This window comes from Bison bison, unplaced genomic scaffold (genome assembly GCF_000754665.1).
Source record: "Bison bison bison isolate TAMUID 2011002044 unplaced genomic scaffold, Bison_UMD1.0 scf7180017864519, whole genome shotgun sequence".
Classification (NCBI taxonomy): Eukaryota; Metazoa; Chordata; class Mammalia; order Artiodactyla; family Bovidae; genus Bison; species Bison bison.
In genome coordinates this window covers 914,958-934,682 of record NW_011495072.1, presented here as the reverse complement: position 1 = coordinate 934,682, position 19,725 = coordinate 914,958, and the positions used below count along the sequence as shown (strand labels likewise).

Below are 19,725 nucleotides of genomic sequence, written 5' to 3'. Positions count from 1 at the left end.
TGGTATAGAAGAAGCCATAGCAGAATGTTAACATTGAGAGTTTTTCCTAACTCCTAGGAAACTCCTAAACCAGTCTTAGGAAGGATTATGAGTGACTTTTTTTTTTTTTTTTAATCTTTTATTTCTTTATTTTCTGTGCTGCCTAGGAGTCCAGTGAGCTTTACTTTCTTTCGTTTTGTGAAAACAGTATCCACGATTTATAAATAAAAGAAATACCACCAGATGATACATGAAAATCTAGTTCTATATAGTTACTCACTTTAAAGGATTATAGCATTTATAAGGAATTAGGCGTTAAATTCAGCATTAGAATAAGTTGATTTACAAGTGACCACAAAAATTAAGCTATTTTCTTTATTTTTATTGTAGTGAAAATACTTGTAAGATTTACCATCTTAACCATCAAGTTCAGTGGCATTGAGTACGTTCACATTGTTGTACAGCTTTCACCTCCATCCATCTCCAGAAATCTTTTGTCTTGCAGAATTAGAATTCTGTACTACCTGCTACCAAATCATTTTGTGCATCCATGTAGCTCAGTTTTTATATCTTTAGATCTGTGGTTTTGGAGAGAGGATTGACTACCATCCATGACAGTCTAATATAATATATATGACACTTGAAGGCTTAGAAAAAAGAGATAAAAATAGTTGGTCTGTGGTTTAATATATTTTTTTCTTGAATCTTAAAACTGATTTATTATTTATTTATTTGGCTTATTGGGTCTTAGTTGCTGACGGGTGGGATCTTCATTGCATCATGCAGGATCTTTTTTTTTTTTTTAATGCAGAATCTTGTTGAGCATGGAGTCTCTAATTGTGGCCTGTGGGCTTAGTTACTCTGAGGCATGTAGGATCTTAGTTCCCCAGCCATGGATCAAACTCAAGTCCCCTGCTTTGCACGGGGTTCCCTGGAAGTCCCTTAAAATACTAATTAAAAACCATACCTATGCTTGTTGATCTTTGGACAAAAACAGCAGCATCTAATCTAAATTGAGTCTTTAATGTGAGGCAAGTTAACTCCTCTGTTATTTCATTGTAATGTTTTAACTCATTTAAACTATTCTGTAAAACGGGCTTTGTCTATTGTAAAGCTCTTTACAAATGCAAGAAGTTATTTTGAAATTGTATTTGAACACCCTAGGTCTGTGTAGCCAACATGATATTCTATATGGGGACAATTGTTTATGTTTGAGTTATATTTTGAATTTTTTCTTAAAATTGGATCTTTTAACTAACTGATTTTAGGAAAACCTGTTATTCTGAGTTCACTTTCTTTATCTATAAAATGAAATAACAGTAAAGTTCCTTTCAGCTCTGATTTGAAAGCCTTAATTTTAAATAAGAGGGGTTCAAAATTTTTGAAAGGAGGTGATATATTTAACTACTTTTTTTTTCAAATACTTAGATCATGGAAGGAAAGTGGTTGCTGTGTATGTTACTGGTCCTTGGAACTGCTCTTGTTCAAGCTCATGATGGACATGATGATGATGTGATTGACATTGAGGATGACCTTGATGACGTCATTGAAGAGGTAGAAGACTCAAAATCGAAGCCAGATGCCAGCAGTCCGCCATCGCCAAAGGTTTGACGTGATCTTTGAATCTGTTCATTTTGCCTCTTGAGATAATCAAAAGATGAAGGTACATTTTGGATCCTTACCACAGGGAAAGCAAAATTTGCTAAAATACTTACTCCTCTCTCTGTCAACCTTTGTTATGTTGTCCCAAAGATAAATTATATGGGTTGAATTTGAGGGCCAGTTATGCAAGTTTGAAAGCAAACCAAAAGAATAGATCCTACTGAAATATTTTAATTCTTAATTCATTTTTATATTTAACACAGGTCACCTACAAAGCTCCAGTTCCAACCGGGGAAGTGTATTTTGCTGATTCCTTTGACAGAGGAACTCTATCAGGGTAAGTGTTTCATAGGGGGGAAAAAATCTTAGAGGCAAACATCATGTAAATAAGATAGAATAGTAGATTCCTTTTTAGATAGCATTTTATATTTTTAGTCCCATTTAGGAAAAATCTTTTAGAACATGTGGTTCTTGCTTCCATTTCTTTTCCCTTCACCTTGTCTTTTCTTCTTTGAGAAAAACTTTTTTTTTCTCTTGAGTCTTAAAAAGTGAAATTATTTCATGTATTTGGTACTTTTTGTTACAGATTTTTGATTTGAGTATATTATCACTACTTGAAAGACATATTTAATAAAAGTTGAAAATAGAGTGATTAGGTGGGCTAAGAAGAGCTGAATTGTCCCTGTTTTTATTATTATTTACATTGTTTCTTTTTATAGGCCAACTATAATTTGAATCTTAATTTGGGGGGATATCTTCATTACAGGTGGATTTTATCCAGAGCCAAGAAAGATGACACTGATGACGAAATTGCCAAATATGATGGTGAGAGTTGCATTTGATTTAGATACAATAGCAGATTGAGATATGGTATGTTTCCATAGTATCTCAAGACTAGTTTAAAAGGAGTATGTATGTATACATTTTAAGGTTATTCCTTGGAAGTTTGCTATTTTTGCGTGTCCCATTATATTTTATAGGGTTAGACCTGTTTAATTTTAATTTTTATACTATAAAGTGGAAAGATAATTTATTACCCATGGTACTGTATTTTGGACATGGAAGGTCTTTTCTAGGCATTGGTACAATGCATGTGCTATGGGTTTTTAAAAACTATATCCTAATATTTATCAGTTACGTGTGTTTTATATTAATAGGCTGGCTCTTAGAGGTAAATGAAACATGTTAAACATTTGTCCGTGTGATGAATTTATACAACTCGGAGTTTTATTTATTACCATTTAAAGATCTTCAGAGGTGTAGTTAGGGAGTGAAATGGAACTTTTTTTTGTTGTCTTGCAGGAAAGTGGGAGGTAGATGAAATGAAGGAATCGAAACTTCCAGGCGATAAAGGACTTGTGTTGATGTCTCGGGCCAAACACCATGCTATCTCTACTAAACTGAACAAGCCCTTCATCTTCGATACCAAGCCTCTCATTGTTCAGTGAGTAAAACACTTGCTTGATAGAAGCTTTCTTGGAAGAATGATAACATGTTTAAAACTGTTACTCTATGTAAAAAATAATGAGAATAATTACATGTTGCAGTAGAAGTTTTAGGATGTGTTTCAGCATCTTGTAACATTTTTTTTTCATGCCCAATAAATTATTTTGAAATAAAGCAGCCATTTTTCCTCCTGATACGAAATGAACTTCTGGATTTTGCGGGTTTTTTCGGTTTTTTTTTTTTACTTATTTAATTTTGGAGGATTGGGTGGACATAACAATAGAAGACCACCTGACCTGCCTCTTGAGAAATCTGTATGCAGGTCAGGAAGCAACAGTTAGAACTGGACATGAAACAACAGACTGGTTCCAAATAGGAAAAGGAGTACGTCAAGGCTGTATATTGTCACCCTGCTTATTTAACTTATATGCAGAGTACATCATGAGAAACGCTGGACTGGAAGAAGCACAAGCTGGAATCAAGATTGCTGGGAGAAATACCAATCACCTCAGATATGCAGATGACACCACCCTTATGGCAGAAAGTGAAGAGGAACTAAAAAGCCTCTTGAAAGTGCAAGTGGAGAGTGAAAAAGTTGGGTTAAAGCTCAACATTCAGAAAATGAAAATCATGGCATCCGGTCCCATCGCTTCATGGGAAATAGATGGGGAAACAGTGTCAGGCTTTATTTTTTGGGGCTCCAAAATCACTGCAGATGGTGACTGCAGCCATGAAATTAAAAGACACTTACTCCTTGGAAGGAAAGTTATGACCAACCTAGATAGCATATTCAAAAGCAGAGACATTACTTTGCCAATAAAGGTCCGTCTAGTCAAGGCTATGGTTTTTCCTGTGGTCATGTATGGATGTGAGAGTTGGGCTGTGAAGAAGGCTGAGTGTCGAAGAATTGATGCTTTTGAACTGTGGTGTTGGAGAAGACTCTTGAAAGAGTCCCTTGGACTGCAAGGAGATCCAACCAGTCCATTCTGAAGGAGATCAGCCCTGGGATTTCTTTGGAAGGAATGATGCTAAAGCTGAAACTCCAGTACTTTGGTCACCTCATGGGAAGAATTGACTCATTGGAAAAGACTCTGATGCTGGGAGGGATTGGGGACAGGAGGAGAAGGGGACAACAGAGGATGAGATGGTTGGATGGCATCACTGATTCAATGGACATGAGTCTGAGTGAATTCTGGGAGTTGGTGATGGACAGGGAGGCCTGGCGTGCTGCAGTTCATGGGGTCGCAAAGAGTCGGACACGCCTGAGCAACTGAACTGTATAAAACGTGATCAAAATGAGGGAAAGGGGAAATAAATTAATGCCATATGGTTTCTGCTTTTTTTTTTTCCCCTAAAATTAGGTATGAGGTTAATTTCCAAAATGGGATAGAATGTGGTGGTGCCTATGTGAAACTACTTTCCAAAACCCCAGAGCTCAATCTGGTAAGTACTTTCTGTTTATGTGGCCACCCAATTACCTTTTAAGAATTTCAGAGAAAACGAAAGAAAATTTTCTAAGACCTGTGAAAATAAAGGTCTTCTTTCCTGCTGTTGAAATATCTTGGAAGTTGAAAATATCGACTTTGACGTTTCTTTGCTTTTTATTTGAAATGTGAATTTCGAAGCTGTTTCTTAGTTTCTATCCTATGTAATTTTTAGTTTTAGCAAACTTTATAAAAGAAGTATAACTCTCTAGATAAATGCATTATTTTATGTTTTTAATCACTTTCATACAGTCTCAGTAAAATTTCTGGTAATTTCTGGTTATTACTTTTCACTGGTATCTGTACAAATCTCATAAATGCATAAATAGGACACTATTTGGGATTTTGTAAGAGGATATATCATACTTTTTGAAAAGTTGCTTTTCAACACTTTGAGTTATTTAATTCATTTTTGTTTCTGAAGGATCAGTTCCACGACAAGACCCCCTATACGATTATGTTTGGTCCAGATAAATGTGGAGAGGACTATAAATTGCACTTCATTTTCCGCCACAAAAACCCCAAAACGGGTGTTTATGAAGAAAAGCATGCTAAGAGGCCGGATGCAGATCTGAAGACCTATTTTACTGATAAGAAAACACATCTTTATACATTAAGTAAGAAAAACTGTTAATTAATTTGGGGGTTTTTTGGCACTACCCATTTATCATCCTTCTAAAGTTATAAACCTGCAAATAACAATCTCTATTGACTTAAAATCTTAGTGGTGAGAAGAACTTAATTTCTCAGCACTAAAAGAAATGTTTCTTCCTTAGGTTGAATTGAGAAACAGGTTTTAAGAAAAGCTTGTATGTCCTGTATAGAGATTCTTTGCTTGGTTTCCACTCATCTCCTGCCTTTGTTTATTTTCTTGTTGATAGAACATTAAGTAACAGGACATACAATAGAAATGCGTGTACAGTTTTTCTCAGTGTCTTCTAGTTGAACTTGTTTGGATGTTCCAACACCTAGACAGTTGAGAATAGTAATTCAGACATTGGAGTGGGGTTTTTATATTCATAAGGCTTTTTCTGCTGCTTTGAGATCACATATAGTCATGCCTCTTTTCCTAAAGAATGCAATAACTTTTTTTCTTTATAACAAAAGTATACATATTCAGCATAGAAATTTGAAAGGAAAAAAGAAGACATTTAAAGTATCTGAAATATCAACATTGTGACATGTATTTGGCCATATGTGAATACATATGTATATATGTGTAAACACATATAATTTTATATTAACAGAGAAGGCAGTGGCACCCCACTCCAGTACTCTTGCCTGGAAAATCCCATGGACAGAGGAGCCTGGTAGGCTACCGTCCACCGGGTCGCTAAGTCAGACACGACTGAGCTACTTCACTTTCACTTTTCACTTTCATGCATTGGAGAAGGAAATGGCAACCCACTCCAGTGTTCTTGCCTGGAGAATCCCAGGGATGGGGGAGCTTGGTGGGCTGCCGTCGCTGGGGTTGCACAGATTCGGACACGACTGAAGCGACTTAGCAGTAGCAAGTATGTTTTATTTCTTCTCTTCACAAAAGTGTGAGAATTTTCTATGACAATATTTCATTGATAATGTTGATCACCTTCATTATCGTTTAGGATAGCAGGATAGTACTGTGTTATCTTTCACAGTATTCTGGATGTGCTGTGATCTAGCCACTTGCCTATTAGACATTTAGTTGTAGGATCCAGGCTTTAGCATAATTCCACTTAAGATACCTTTGTAGATTTAAAGTTATATTTGCATTCTTCACTGGAGTCCAAAAGTACAACCTGAGTAGATTTGTGGTTTAATAAATAAAAGGTTTGTGTGATTGGAACTGATACCGACTCAGAAGATGAGGAAATGGGCCTTTTCTACTGGGGGACGGTTATAATAAGAAAACTTATTTGCCTGTTGACCTGTGTGTACCCATTTGTGACAAACCAGTATCGCAGTTACTTTGCATATCTTTGGGTTTTTGATGTTTTTCTGTTCATATTCCATGTTCATGGAATATTTTGTTGTTTTAAAATTTTACCTGTTGTTTAATTTCTAAAAGCCTGAAGAACTAATGTTTATGATTTACAGATAAGGAAAAGACTACAAACTTGCCTGAGCCTCCATGACCATGTTCCGACTCTTAATACCCAAAGTCATTACTCCATGCTTCTGTCTTCTGTTAGAAATATGATCCTTTGTGGTAAAGAAAACTTGGGAATGAGTGGCTAATTAACTTTTTAAAATTGCATTTAATTTTTTTCAGTCCTGAATCCAGATAATAGTTTTGAAATATTAGTGGACCAATCTGTTGTTAACAGTGGGAATCTGTTAAATGACATGACTCCTCCTGTAAATCCTTCACGTGAAATTGAGGACCCAGAAGACCGGAAGCCTGAAGATTGGGATGAAAGACCAAAAATACCGGATCCTGATGCTGTCAAACCAGATGACTGGTGAGTCTGTTTTTGAATGCAATGGAGCATTTCATATATTTCATGTGGCTTAAGCAATCTTATGATGGTTGAAATGTGATAATTTGTATAATCTGTGATGCAGTCTAAATGTTAGGAAAAATGCAGACTACTATAGCTGAAAATAGAAGTGACCATATGGTGATCAGCAGGGCTGCCGAGGTCATCTGGACTGCCTCACACCATTTTACAGGCTACTAGATGCTGAAACTAATGATAGGGATTGCCTGTGGCAACGCAGTTGGTTTGTGGCAAAACTTCACATCTTTTGGCCTGGCCTTTCCCATGCTTCTGCAATTCAATTTAAAGCTGGAGTCCTAAAATTTTAATTTGAAAAATAACCTTTCTCCTATTAAACTGTACTCAGGAGATCTCTGCTCTCTGTTGGGCACTGGAATACAAAGCCACAGGCACATAGCTGCCTGCACAGCTCTCACCGTAGTTGTGAGACAGGCAACTGAAGTTGGCACGCTTATGGTGAATGATCTAATATGTGTTTCCGTGGTGACCAGAGCACCAACTATACCAAACTTCAGTATTCTTAAATTGAGAATTGAAAGCGGGCAAGAGATAACTAACTGGTAAAGATGGGAAATGGTATTTCTGGTTGAAGGAGAATATCATGTGCAGAAGTAGAGGAACGGGAGCAAGCTTAACACACATGAGGGAAATTGAGCGGTCTTTTATGTAGGATGCAAATTGAAGAGTGGTAAGAAATGAAAACAGGTGGGTTGTCCTCTTGTATATGACCCTGTTTGAACTCTTGGTATGGTGACTTGTGGAAATGTTAGAAAGTGAACAAAGAGAAATGATAAAACTGACCTTCCATTTATAAAACCATCCTCTTAGGTTTCATAGTGAAATTCTAGTTGATACTTAGGTGCTGCACTGGTGTAAAGGGTGAGTTTAGATTTGGGCTCCCCTTGTTCAGTATTGTATTCCTTAACTAGCTGTTTTGTTGTGGGGGAGGAGAAGTAAATGTTCAGCTTAAAAGGTCAGCTGAATGATAGACAAGTTTTAGTCGTAACACAATTTTAAACTAGCATAGTTCTAAAACAAGCATAACCCTGACCAAGAATAGATGTCCTTGCTTACCAGCTAAAGTGGCACTGTCTTACAGTAACTGCATGAAGCTTTGAAATTAGGTACTTCTTGATAAACTTAGAAGGGTGACTGTAAAGTCATAATTGACACGCTGAAATCCACCCTTTTAAAATGTACAGTTTACTGGTTTAGTATATTCACAGTGTTGTGCGGCGATTACCACTAATTCCAAAACATTTTTATCACCCAAAAAGAAGCCTATACCCACGAAGCAGTTACTTCCTCCGTTTCTCTCTTCCACCAGCCTTTGGCAACCACTAATCTACTTTCTTACGGATTTGACTATTCTGGATATAGGATTAATAAGATATGTGGTCTTTGGTGTCTAGCTTCTTTGGCTTAGCATAATAATTTTAAGACTCATCCATGTGGAACCTTGAATTGATACTTTCTTTTTGTGACTGAATAATATTCCATCCTGTGGGTGATACCACATTTTATTTACCCGTTCCTTGTTTAATTGACATTTAAGTTGTTTCCCTTTTGGGGCTATGGTTGTGAATAATGCTGCTATGAACATTCAGATGAATGGTTTTGGGGTGAATATACATTTTCATTTCTTTTGGGTGTATTCCTAGGAGTGGAATTGTTAGGTCACATGGTAACTATGTTTAACTTTGTGAGGGACTGCCAAACTGTTTTCCAAGGTAGCTGCACCATTTTGCTTTCTTAGAAGCAGTGTATGAGGGTTTCATTTTTTTCCATATCCTTGCCAATACTTAAACTATCAGTCCTTTTTCATTATGGTCATCCTCCTGGTTATGAAGTGGTATCTTATTGTGGTTTTGATTTGCATTTCAAAATGATGACTAGTGATGTAGAACATATTTTCATGTGCTTTTTGGGCATTTGTATATCTGAAGAAATGTTTATTCAAATCCTCTGCTGCTGCTGCTGCTAAGTTGCTTCAGTCGTGTCCGACTCTGTGTGACCCCATAGACGGCAGCCCACCAGGCTCCCCCATCCCTGGGATTCTCTAGGCAAGAACACTGGAGTGGGTTGCCATTTCCTTCTCCAATGCATGAAAGTGAAAAGTCAAAGTGAAGTTGCTCAGTCGTGTCTGACTCTTAGCAACCCCATGGACTGCAGCCTACCAGGCTCCTCCGTCCCTGGGATTTTCCAGGCAAGAGTAGTGGAGTGGGGTGCCACTGCCTTCTCCAGTTCTGCATACTAGGCCCTTGCATATGATTTTAGCTATTTTTAGGAGGAGCTATTTCACAAAGTGGGACCACACTGTCATCATTGTAGTTCTGTGGCCAGTGTTGTCATTAATTGTCTTTTTCTTTTGTGCTAAGGGATGAAGATGCCCCTGCTAAGATTCCAGATGAAGAAGCTACGAAGCCCGAAGGCTGGTTAGATGATGAGCCTGAGTATGTGCCTGACCCAGACGCAGAGAGGCCGGAGGACTGGTATGAGCACTGGTTAACTTTAACATTGCCTGCTTCTTACTGAAGGGAAAGTCAGTGCTGAATGCAGCCAGGGCTTCCCCGGGGGCTCAGACGGTAAAGTGCCTGCCTGTAGGAGGCGCTGGCTCACTTTAGCATCGCCTGCTTTTTTACTGAAGTGAAAGTCAGTGCTGAATGCAGCCAGGGCTTCTCTGGTGGCTCAGACAATGAAGCACCTGCCTGCAATGCGGGAGATCCGGGTTCAGTCCCTGGGTCAGGAAGATTTCCTGGAGAAGGAAATGGCAACCCACTCCAGTATTCAACTGCTCAAACTTAAGTGTAGAGCTCAACAAACTAAATTGATTACATTTTCATCTCTCTTTTTAATGTATCTATCACAGAAAATCCTTTGTTACTGGAAATGCAGAAACAAAATGATGCTTTGTAGTATGCCGCTGAATATTCCTACAGGATTTTAGGGAAGCCCTAGAGTAGCTTTTCATAGTCCTGCTTCACAGAATCCACCTGTAGTTTGTTTCTGTCTCCACAGGGATGAAGATATGGACGGAGAATGGGAGGCTCCTCAGATTGCCAACCCTAAGTGTGAGTCGGCCCCTGGGTGCGGTGTCTGGCAGCGACCCATGATTGACAACCCTAATTATAAGGGCAGATGGAAGCCCCCCATGATTGACAACCCTAACTACCAGGTTGGTACCTCCTGATGGTTGAGCTGCTTCATTGAGCTCTTAGTGTTCAGATAGTTCTCGAGTGTGTAGTGAGGCTGCCACAGATTGATCCTCTATATGCAAACAGTTGAATTAAAAACAAAGTAAACTTCAGAATTACGAGAGAACTTATGTGTTGTATTGAAAAGATGAACCTAAAAAGTGGAAAGACGAGCTTTCATAATTGCATTATAACTTAAAAACAAACAAAAGGGAAGACGTGTGGTTTGGACGCCCTGCTGCCATGTGGCGGGGTGCTCCAGCGTAAATGTCCACACTGGCAGTCTCTGGTAGCGTGGATAGGGGACTGTGGTGAAAGTTGGTCCTGACCATGAGTTAGCCCGTTGTTTGACCTCGGTATCTTCAGCTATGAATGCTGAAGCTCAAATGAGATGATCATACCGGTGGTGATACCTTAAAGCTTCAGGTTTACCGTGGCTCTGTAACAGTCCGACCCTGGTCTCACTTCTGTTTCTATCCCAGTCAGATTATTTAAAACCATTAATTTCTACTTTACAGCTTACTTCGAAATGTAAGTTGTATCTCTACATATAGACTGTGTATACTTTTCTGTTTTAAGTGTATTTTAAGTTGTGCAGGCAATAAGAAAAGTTGCCCCTTAGCTGTTTTGTTGACGGCCATTTAGGTGAATTTCCATATTTGCTTTTAGAATCCTTGCTACAGTGATTTTCCTTGTACTTGTCTGAGTATATGTGGTAACTGTTTCTCTAGGTAGTTGTCTGAGGTGAAATATCTGGTTGAAGAAGTGTGTTCTGATTTATGCTCCCACGCCTACCAGCAGTTAGTTGATAAGAGTGAAAGCTCTTGGAATGTGCCAGGTAGAGCAAGGTGTAGGTCTGAATCAAGGTCATGGGTGAAACTGAAAGTAGAAATTGGAGGTAGTTGGAGTTCAGCCCTCTTAGAGGCATTAGTAGCATTTATTGTTTTCCTCTTGTTAAGTTTCACACGGTCAGCACTTACTTCACAGATAATGCAGAATTCATCTTATTTAGGTTCACTATAAATTTGTGTTGATCATTACTGAAATGATTTTTTTAAATACTTTCTCTAGGGAATCTGGAAACCACGGAAAATACCAAATCCAGATTTCTTTGAAGATCTAGAGCCTTTCAAAATGACTCCTTTTAGTGCTATTGGTTTAGAACTGTGGTCTATGACTTCGGACATTTTTTTTGACAACTTTATTGTTTGTGGTGATCGAAGAGTAGTTGACGATTGGGCCAATGATGGATGGGGTCTGAAGAAAGCTGCAGATGGGGCTTCTGAGGTTTGTGCTTCCTTGTTTCTTGTGCATTTATCTCTTTTATAGGTAACTAATTGCTAATGTTGTGAAGAGCGATCTTCTAAGATTTGTCTTTTCCCTATTTGGGAATGTTGTCATAGAAAGTGTGACCTGTGTTGACTGAAGACAAAATACTGGGGTTTTGGACATGATTTCATTAGGTTAATACAAAGATTTTAGAGTCTATATTTGTGTTATATGCATGGTATTTCTTTTTTTTTTTTTTTTTGCATGGTATTTCTTTTAAAATTGTGTTAAAATACAGTTAACAGGGATTGACATATATACTACTATATATAAAATAGATAACTAATAAGAACCTATTGTACTGCACAGGGAACTCTATTCAACACTCTTTAATGACCTATATGGGAATAGAATCTAGAAGAGGAGATATATGTATAACTAACTCACTTTGCTGTACAGCAGAAACTAGCACATCGTAAATCAACTATTCTCCAATTTAAACAGTGTAAAAAAAAGATTTAACAAAGTTTTCCATTTAGGATCTATTTTAATGCAGTCTTAAATATTGAATCTTGGTTTATTAAATAAGTGGAGTTTTCAAATAATTGGTCATAAGGCCAAATTGAAAATTGGAGGCACACTAAGAAAAAGAAATTCTTCATTCACTGATCCCTGAGGTTAAGAAACTTTGCAGGTAATTGGGAAGCCAGCTTTCACACCTAGGAAAGAGAAATACCCTTGTTGATAAAGACAGCAGGAAAACTGAGACTTTTATTTCCTTTTTACACTGTGTGGACATCTAGGCTTGAATCCTGAGAAAATGGTGTCTGAGCAGTGCCATGCAGGAATTTAACAGTGGGACAGTACTGCCTATATTTAGTGTCAGAAGCCGACCCTGAAATGAGTGCTGTCTTGTTTTCCAGCCAGGTGTGGTGGGGCAGATGATTGAGGCAGCTGAGGAGCGCCCGTGGCTCTGGGTGGTCTACATTTTGACTGTGGCTCTGCCCGTGTTTCTTGTCATCCTCTTCTGCTGTTCTGGAAAGGTATGAGTTGCCATTGCTTTGTTTTGTTTTATTTTGATTCACTCTTACCATGTTAAAAATAACCAAGATATATTGGCAGAGGTTTTTCTTTGTAGCAGCTCAGTAATGACTGGGCCACATTTGGTGCTGACTTCTGAAACCCTGTTATTTTCAGTGGCCATTTATTGTGCCCAGATGGAAGTAGGATTGTTAGCCCCTCAGTTGCTAGTCTAGTGTATTGCTCTCCTTCGTATTTGGCAGCAGCTTTCTGAAAGAAAAGAAGGGGGAAAAAAAAACTTACATATGAAACTGACCCGTCTGGGCACAAACTAGATTTTCCTGCTGGCATACCTGTTTCTGTTCATATACTTCATAATTCAGTCTTTGATTTCTCATTATCCATTTCTCTTTTCAATATTCCCCCTTTCCCCCAAACACCACATATAGGAGTAATACAGCCTTGATTGTAGTTTTTCTTGTTTAGTCTTTGTTATATGGAATTAAAAAAAGAAGAAGAAAATTTTGTTTAGGCCCTCTACTTCTGCTTAAGAAGACTTGTGCTTCATACTGCATTCAAGACGTTTTGTAACCTGATCCCCAATCTTCTTTTCCAGCTTTATCCTCTGCCACTATTCTGCATATTTGTTAGCTCAGTCACCTTTGACTAGCTAGACTTACACATTCCTGCCTGACCCCTTTGCTTCTACTGTTCCTTCTACTTGAACCACACATGCTCACTGGAGAGGAAGCTCTCAGGCAGGAATTCCTTCTTACACATTTCTTTGTACCTGCTCCAGCATACCACTTGTACAGAACTTTGCTCATAGGCATTCAATAATTACATGGTAATATAATACGTAAAATATGAACAAACCTGTTGTGCTTTGGGGGAATATTTCAGAAACAGGCCAGCCCTGTGGAATACAAAAAGACTGATGCTCCTCAGCCAGATGTGAAGGAAGATGAAGAAGAAAAGGAAGAGGAGAAGGAAAAGGGAGATGAAGAGGAGGACGGTGAAGAGAAACTTGGTAAGAAGTAGACCCCAAAATATCTGCTCTGAGCCAGCACCCTAAGATGTTGCTTCAAACTCTTATACGCACGTTACTGTCAGGATTGTTTTAGACTCTAGAAGCGTGTTCTAATGCTAATTTTCTAGTTACCAAAAAATAAGTGTAAGATTTTGCTCAGTTGTTTTACTTTGACTTCTTAGAAGAGAAGCAGAAAAGTGATGTTGAAGAAGATGGTGACACTGTCAGTCAAGAGGAGGACGACAGGAAGCCTAAAGCAGAGGTAATGGAAAGTGGCAGCTCAGGGGAAGGCGCACGTACGGAGAGTGTTTTCATAAGATAGTTTTCAGTGGCTACGACAGTAAAGATTCTGTTATAGCCAATTTTGTAAAAGTGGGATTCTTAGCATTAAAAAATTCAATTTTTTAATTTTAAATTATATCTGAATCTCAAAAATACTTTCTGTGCTGAAAATGGTTTTCTGTAATAAGGAGAAGGCAAGGAAGACTAATAAAGTGCTTTCTAGTAATGGTAGTTTCAGTTGTTTACAGTTCTGTTTCATCAACTGTCTCTCCTCACTGTGCCCTTAAAACTGTTTCTTGGACAGATCACTGCATTCTAAAATTTTTGTCCCTCTTGCTGATGAATTCATTTGTTCATTCATTCAGTAAATATGTCTGGAGTAATTGTTAGTGAACAAGACAAAAATACTCTACCTTTGAGGAGCTTAGTTCTAGTGGAAGGAAACAGTAAGCAATGGGCATTTTAAGGAAGTAAATGAACAGTATGATAAAAAGCAATGAGCTATGAAAAATAAAAAGAAGACAGAAAAAGGTTTTGGAAGTACTGGGAGCAGAGTGAGTTGTACATAATTTTAAAGATGATAGGCCTCACCGTAGCAAAAACTTGAAAGAGGTAAGAGGCTTTGCCGTGGAGATGTCCATGGGAAGAGAATTCTTGGAAGAGCAAACCACCACTAAAAGGACCTGAAATGGTAGTCTAGAAGGCCAGCATGGCCAGTAGATTACGAGGATGGAGAAGAAGAACATGGGGAGGGCTCCAGGTTGGGGGAGGCCTCTGAGGCTGTTGTATGGGACTTGGCTTTTCCTGCTAGTGAAATAGGCAGGCATCATAGTCTACGGGGCAAAGGACCGATGGGATCTGATTACTCTGGCTTTGATGTTTTCTGCAGACCAGGGAGAATCAAGGAGCCTAGTTAGATTACTGTACTAATCCAGGCAAGATATGGTGGCTCTGAGCAGGGTGATAGAGAAGGACATGAGTTTCTGATCTGGATTTCTGATCGGATTGGACAGACTGGATCTGATCCAGTCAGGTGGATTGGATATGAGGTATGAGGGAAGGAAAATAGTCCATGTCATTCTCACCACGGTCCCTTTTCTCAGCACTTCTCTTTCATTCTGATCCTTTCTGGAAACTACCCAGTTTTCATTTCCAGCTACCACAACTCTGCCCTTCTATTGATAAAGGTCAATGCTGTTTATCTTTTCAATGGATATATTCTGTCTCAACTAGAATGCAGAATTCTTTCAGGTAGGGGCCAGTCTATTTTCATATTCCCCAAAATTCCTCACACAATAAGTGGGCGTAGCGTAGAAAGCACTGGATTTGTAGTCTTATTTCTTTTAGGCTGTGCCATGCAGCATGTGGGATCTTATTTCCTCAGCTAGGGTTCCAACCTGTGCTCCCTGCACTGGCAGCATGGAGTCTTAACCACTGGACTGCCAGGGAAGTCCCTGGGCTTGTAGTCTTGAATATTATATGAACTCTGCTTGGGCTTGGATAGCCTTTAGTCCGTATGAATCTGTGCTTTCTCAGCCTCAAAGTGGGACTAATATGTCCATAGACCAGTGGATTATTCAGGATTAAGCAGGATAACACATGATAGCCTGGTGTTTGGTCCTTTTTAAAGAAAATATTGATGGGTTAGGTTTAGAAAAGTGCACATTTATGGAAAACAAAGACTGAATAATAACACATGCACAGTTCTACCACCACTGACCCAATCATTGTTTTTGGTGCATTTTTTTCTAATCATTTGTTTGTTTTTCCTCAAATGAATTATACTCAGCTGGTTGATCCTGAAAACTTGGTGAATTTTTACTTTAAAAAAAATGCTAATTATAGTGAATTTCTTGTTTTTTCAACCAACAGGAGGATGAAATTTTGAACAGATCACCAAGAAACAGAAAGCCGAGAAGAGAGTGAAACAATCTTAAGAACTTGACCTGTGATTTTTCTCTCCCTCCCCTCCCCCTGCAAGTGTGGGTCCTAGGAAAGGACCTGGCACACCTTGGGTTGCAACTCAAAAAACCTTCCGATGCACCACCATCAGCAGGTCCCAGCTGAACACTCGCCCGTGTAATTTTAAACATCTAGCAGTAAATAATTGGAGTTGTGACATAAAGGACCCTGTTTCTGTAGAGAGAAAAGCTTAACATAATTGTTGTGAAATGTAACATGAAGCAACTAACTTGTAATTTTTTTTGTTTTTAAACATGTTTGTTTTTTTAAAATAGAGTGATAGAACTTTGCCAGTCTTTAAAAATCTTGGCTTAATTTAATATATTAATCTGTCCGTGCAGAAATAAAACCAACCTTTAAAAATGTTAGGGGAATGAATTTGAAGTTGGTGAATTGTAACTGATTTTAAGTTTGGTATTATGAAACATTTAAGTGTCTTTGTCCCCTAATTGATAATCATGTTTAAAATGTAGTCATTTGTGGTTATAATCTTGTTTTGCTTGCTTCCATTATTCAATGCCTCCTAAGGAAAGTGAGAGTGATTGGATGGAAGCCCAAATTTAAGTAAAGATTGTTTAAGTTATATTAAAAATAGACATACAAAAAGAAAAAGCATTTCACTTGTTGGTTAGACTATAAAGTATGTGTGTTCTCTTGCCCTTGGAACAGCTCAGTTCCCACACAGCTTTGCAGTTAGTGGAAGAGGTGGCATATATGGCACTCAGGCATCATGCCATCCTTCACACGCCAGGAGCGTCTGGGCTCCAGCCTTCTCACGCAGGTGGCTTCTCAAGGAGCTACCACCGTGTGTGAGCTCCAGAGTAGGTGCAGATGTTTTCATCACATCTTCCACGTTGTTGACACTGTCTTACCTTCTCAAGTTCCCCAAATTCCCGAGAGCTTTCTCCTCTGCTATGCATTTTGTCTTCACAGCGCAGCTTGCAGTCCCTTGCTAAAGATGATTATAAGCTCTGCATAGTGTTAAGCTTTATTGTGGTTATGTGTATGTTTCTTCTTCCTTTGTTAAGCAGACCCACACCTTTCCAGGTCAAAGTACAGGATAGAGTGCTATCCTTCATCTTTACCATTTCTTTTACTCCGTTTAAAGACTTCAGAAGTCTAATCCAGAGTTGAGCCAATTCAGAATTGACTGTAATTGAACACAGGCTAAAAGTATTTATGGGGGGAGTGACTTTTAGCATGAGTTTTCTGATTTTTGTAGCTGCTAACCTTTTAAATCTTTATTTGCAGTTCATGTAACAGTTGTCTTAAATTACATGATAAAGCAGTCCTGTTCAATTTTTTTTTTAATGTGGCTTGTAGAATTTTTAATAAATGAGCTTAGGTCTGTTTTTTCATGTGGAATGCAGATGGGTGCTATCAGAGCCTCTCCCCCATCACTATAGTGTAATAATATCATTATTACACCACACTGAAATGTATTCAGAACTAGATTTTTTTTATTTTTTAGCTTTATTGTTTCTTCAGAGGTGTTGCAAATGTACCGATGATACTGTTTCTTGCACTGAATATATAAACACTCCAGAGTGTTTATATTGGGGAGATATTGGGGAGGAAGTATATTCATAAAAGATGAAGGCTGTATCTGTTTATCTTCAATTTTTTACTTGTTCACTTAAATTCTTATGAGGGTGGGATGCATTTTCTTGCTGTTCAGTGCTTTATCCTTTTTCATCTGTCATTCTGTGGTCACAGTGACCTTAGCTATGTAGCAGACTTTCCCAAATGTATTGAGTGCAAATAAACAGTTACTTAGCAAGACCTGAAAATATGTCTGCAGGTTTCTCCTTGAAGTTAAGCGTGTGGGATCGTTGCATTCTAGAAGTCTGCCGCCTTCACCCTGAATTGACATTGTATGTCATGCTTCCCTTACGGTTTCTTCCAGCTGAGTTGTGGAATAATGAGTATAAATCAGTAGACTGTTCATTTGCAAGATAATTTATCATATCCAGGGTAATTCAGCAATGTTTGTCTACCCTCCCCCCTAGTCCTTGGTCTGGGGGGAACCCACGAAAAAACAAAGCTAAATAAAAAGTCTTTTCTTGGTTCTGTATTCCACTTTGTTGAAGATGCAGCCTCCTAATTAGAAGTCTGACATTAATGAACGAACAGCAGCAGTATTCATCTCTTTAAAAGGCACTTATTTTATATGCTGGTTATCTGCCCCATTGATATAAAATGCCCACTGCATCAGATGTGTTCCTCAATTTCTCTTAACCATAACACACTCCACTTTTCTCAGATTGTTGGCTTTACTAAATGGTGTTCCATTAAAGTCCTGTGTTAAGCATCTGCTTTTGACTGAACTTCACAAATAACCTTCAATTTGTTTTACTGTTTCAGGAGTGGGTTAATCTTCCATTAATTGGCTACTACAGGAAAGTTTGCTAATACACAAACTGTTAGGAACAGTAAAATAGTTATTACTTCATCTTACCACATGAAGGTGAATATAATTCAAAGTAGGCTTTGCATCTTTTTCCTGTTGGATTGGGGTTCAGTAATTTCAGTTGTATAGGATGACTAGCACCTCAGAAGAAGAGTGGTGATTTGTAGATAATATTCTTGTAGATTATGGAAACCATTTAACTTCAAAATTTTTATTCAAAAATAAATGACTTTTGGAATCAGACTCCATCTTTTATATTCCTATTTAGGGATATTTTAGAACATTAGGTCAAAACTTTATGTAGTATTAGGCTTTTGAATTGCTTTCTGGAGAGTACACAAAATGTAGTGCTCCTAGTTACAATTATCTTTCCCATTAGAAAGGAACTTTAAGTCTGGTGTAAAATTTATGTTTGAAGAATGGTAAAAGCAGGACTGTTACGGTGTTCATGAGCCCTAAGCACTTTTGCTTTGGTGGGTCACTTGTATTTTTTACAGCATTTGTATAAAAACAAGTACTATTTGAATAAAGACTTGATTTTTTCTGCTGCTTTTAAAACATTTTCATTGGCCTAGTAAGAAGTTACTGTACCAAATGTTTGAGCTGTCGATGGTGTCTCATTTTGTAGCCTTTTGGCACCTCCTGTTTGTCTTTAGCAATTAGGGTGCCAACAGGTATTGGCACCCTAGTTTCTCTTGACCCAACAGACTGTCTAGTTTGATTGTTCCTGTTTTTACCCCGTCTCCCACTTCCTTTGCCTACTAGGTATAATACTAGAGTGTAATTGTTTTTAGTTGGATTTTGTCGTCTGATTCAGTTTTACCTAACAGACCATCTTTTAAACGTAAAACTTGCAGGCCAGGCTCCCCGTGTTTTTTTTGTTTGTTTGTTTACTAAGGCATCATCCTTTGCAGTTCTACTGTGCCCACCCCCTCCCCCAGGAGACTTCATATCCTTTTCATGTCGGCTTTTTTTCTTTTAGTAGTTGTAATTTTTGAAATACTTTGATATAAGGGCAGATACTCTCGATTCAGAACAGCGCATGAAGGAACCTTCAGCTCGAGTACGATTCTTAGCAACTGTGAGGCTGAATGTGAGAAGTGAGGTCGAAGAAAAACCGATGACACTGAAAAAGCGTGGCTACTGTTGAGCTTATCAAACCCGAATTTAAGAAGCGGTATGAAAATGGTGACTCGCTATGGTGCCAGACCAGCATTGGGTCTGGCGGGTTACGCCGCGCCTACTGCCCCTCTTTCCGCGGCCGACCCGGAAAGGCCTGTTCGCGTGAGGCGGCGTCTAGAGCCAGCTTCTGTCGGTCACACTCAGCTGAGAGTTGAGGACCGAAGCCCGCCCAGCTGCTTCCCTCCGCCTGACTTTGAGAGTTCCTTTTAAACTCCGCAAGGGAACAGCCCAGCGGGCCTCTAGTGTGCGCGGCCCCGCCCCTCGGGCGGCCCGCTCTTCCTTCTCTAATTGGCCGCAGTGTCTGTTCATCAGCTGTGACGGCAGGGTCGGCTGCCGGAGCCCCGCCCTCTTCCGAGAGCCCCGAAAACAATTTTAAGATGGCGGC

The 19,725-nt window shown here is 38.7% G+C and overlaps 1 protein-coding gene across 2 annotated transcripts in view; it reads left to right on the top strand.

Moving 5' to 3' along the window:
- Positions 1–18,401, top strand: part of CANX (calnexin) — a 32,906-nt gene extending 14,505 nt beyond the window's left edge. For both annotated transcript variants that reach the window (XM_010830685.1, XM_010830684.1), the window contains exons 2-15: positions 1,408–1,584; positions 1,845–1,918; positions 2,348–2,406; positions 2,884–3,025; positions 4,389–4,470; positions 4,936–5,128; positions 6,763–6,952; positions 9,370–9,483; positions 10,010–10,166; positions 11,257–11,472; positions 12,378–12,497; positions 13,378–13,504; positions 13,687–13,766; positions 15,659–18,401. In XM_010830685.1, coding sequence (XP_010828987.1) covers positions 1,411–1,584; positions 1,845–1,918; positions 2,348–2,406; positions 2,884–3,025; positions 4,389–4,470; positions 4,936–5,128; positions 6,763–6,952; positions 9,370–9,483; positions 10,010–10,166; positions 11,257–11,472; positions 12,378–12,497; positions 13,378–13,504; positions 13,687–13,766; positions 15,659–15,712 — 1,782 coding nt within the window. In that variant the 5' untranslated portion in view covers positions 1,408–1,410 and the 3' untranslated portion in view covers positions 15,713–18,401. The remainder of the gene's footprint in view (positions 1–1,407; positions 1,585–1,844; positions 1,919–2,347; positions 2,407–2,883; positions 3,026–4,388; positions 4,471–4,935; positions 5,129–6,762; positions 6,953–9,369; positions 9,484–10,009; positions 10,167–11,256; positions 11,473–12,377; positions 12,498–13,377; positions 13,505–13,686; positions 13,767–15,658) is intronic.
- The last annotated feature ends 1,324 nt before the right edge of the window (positions 18,402–19,725 follow it).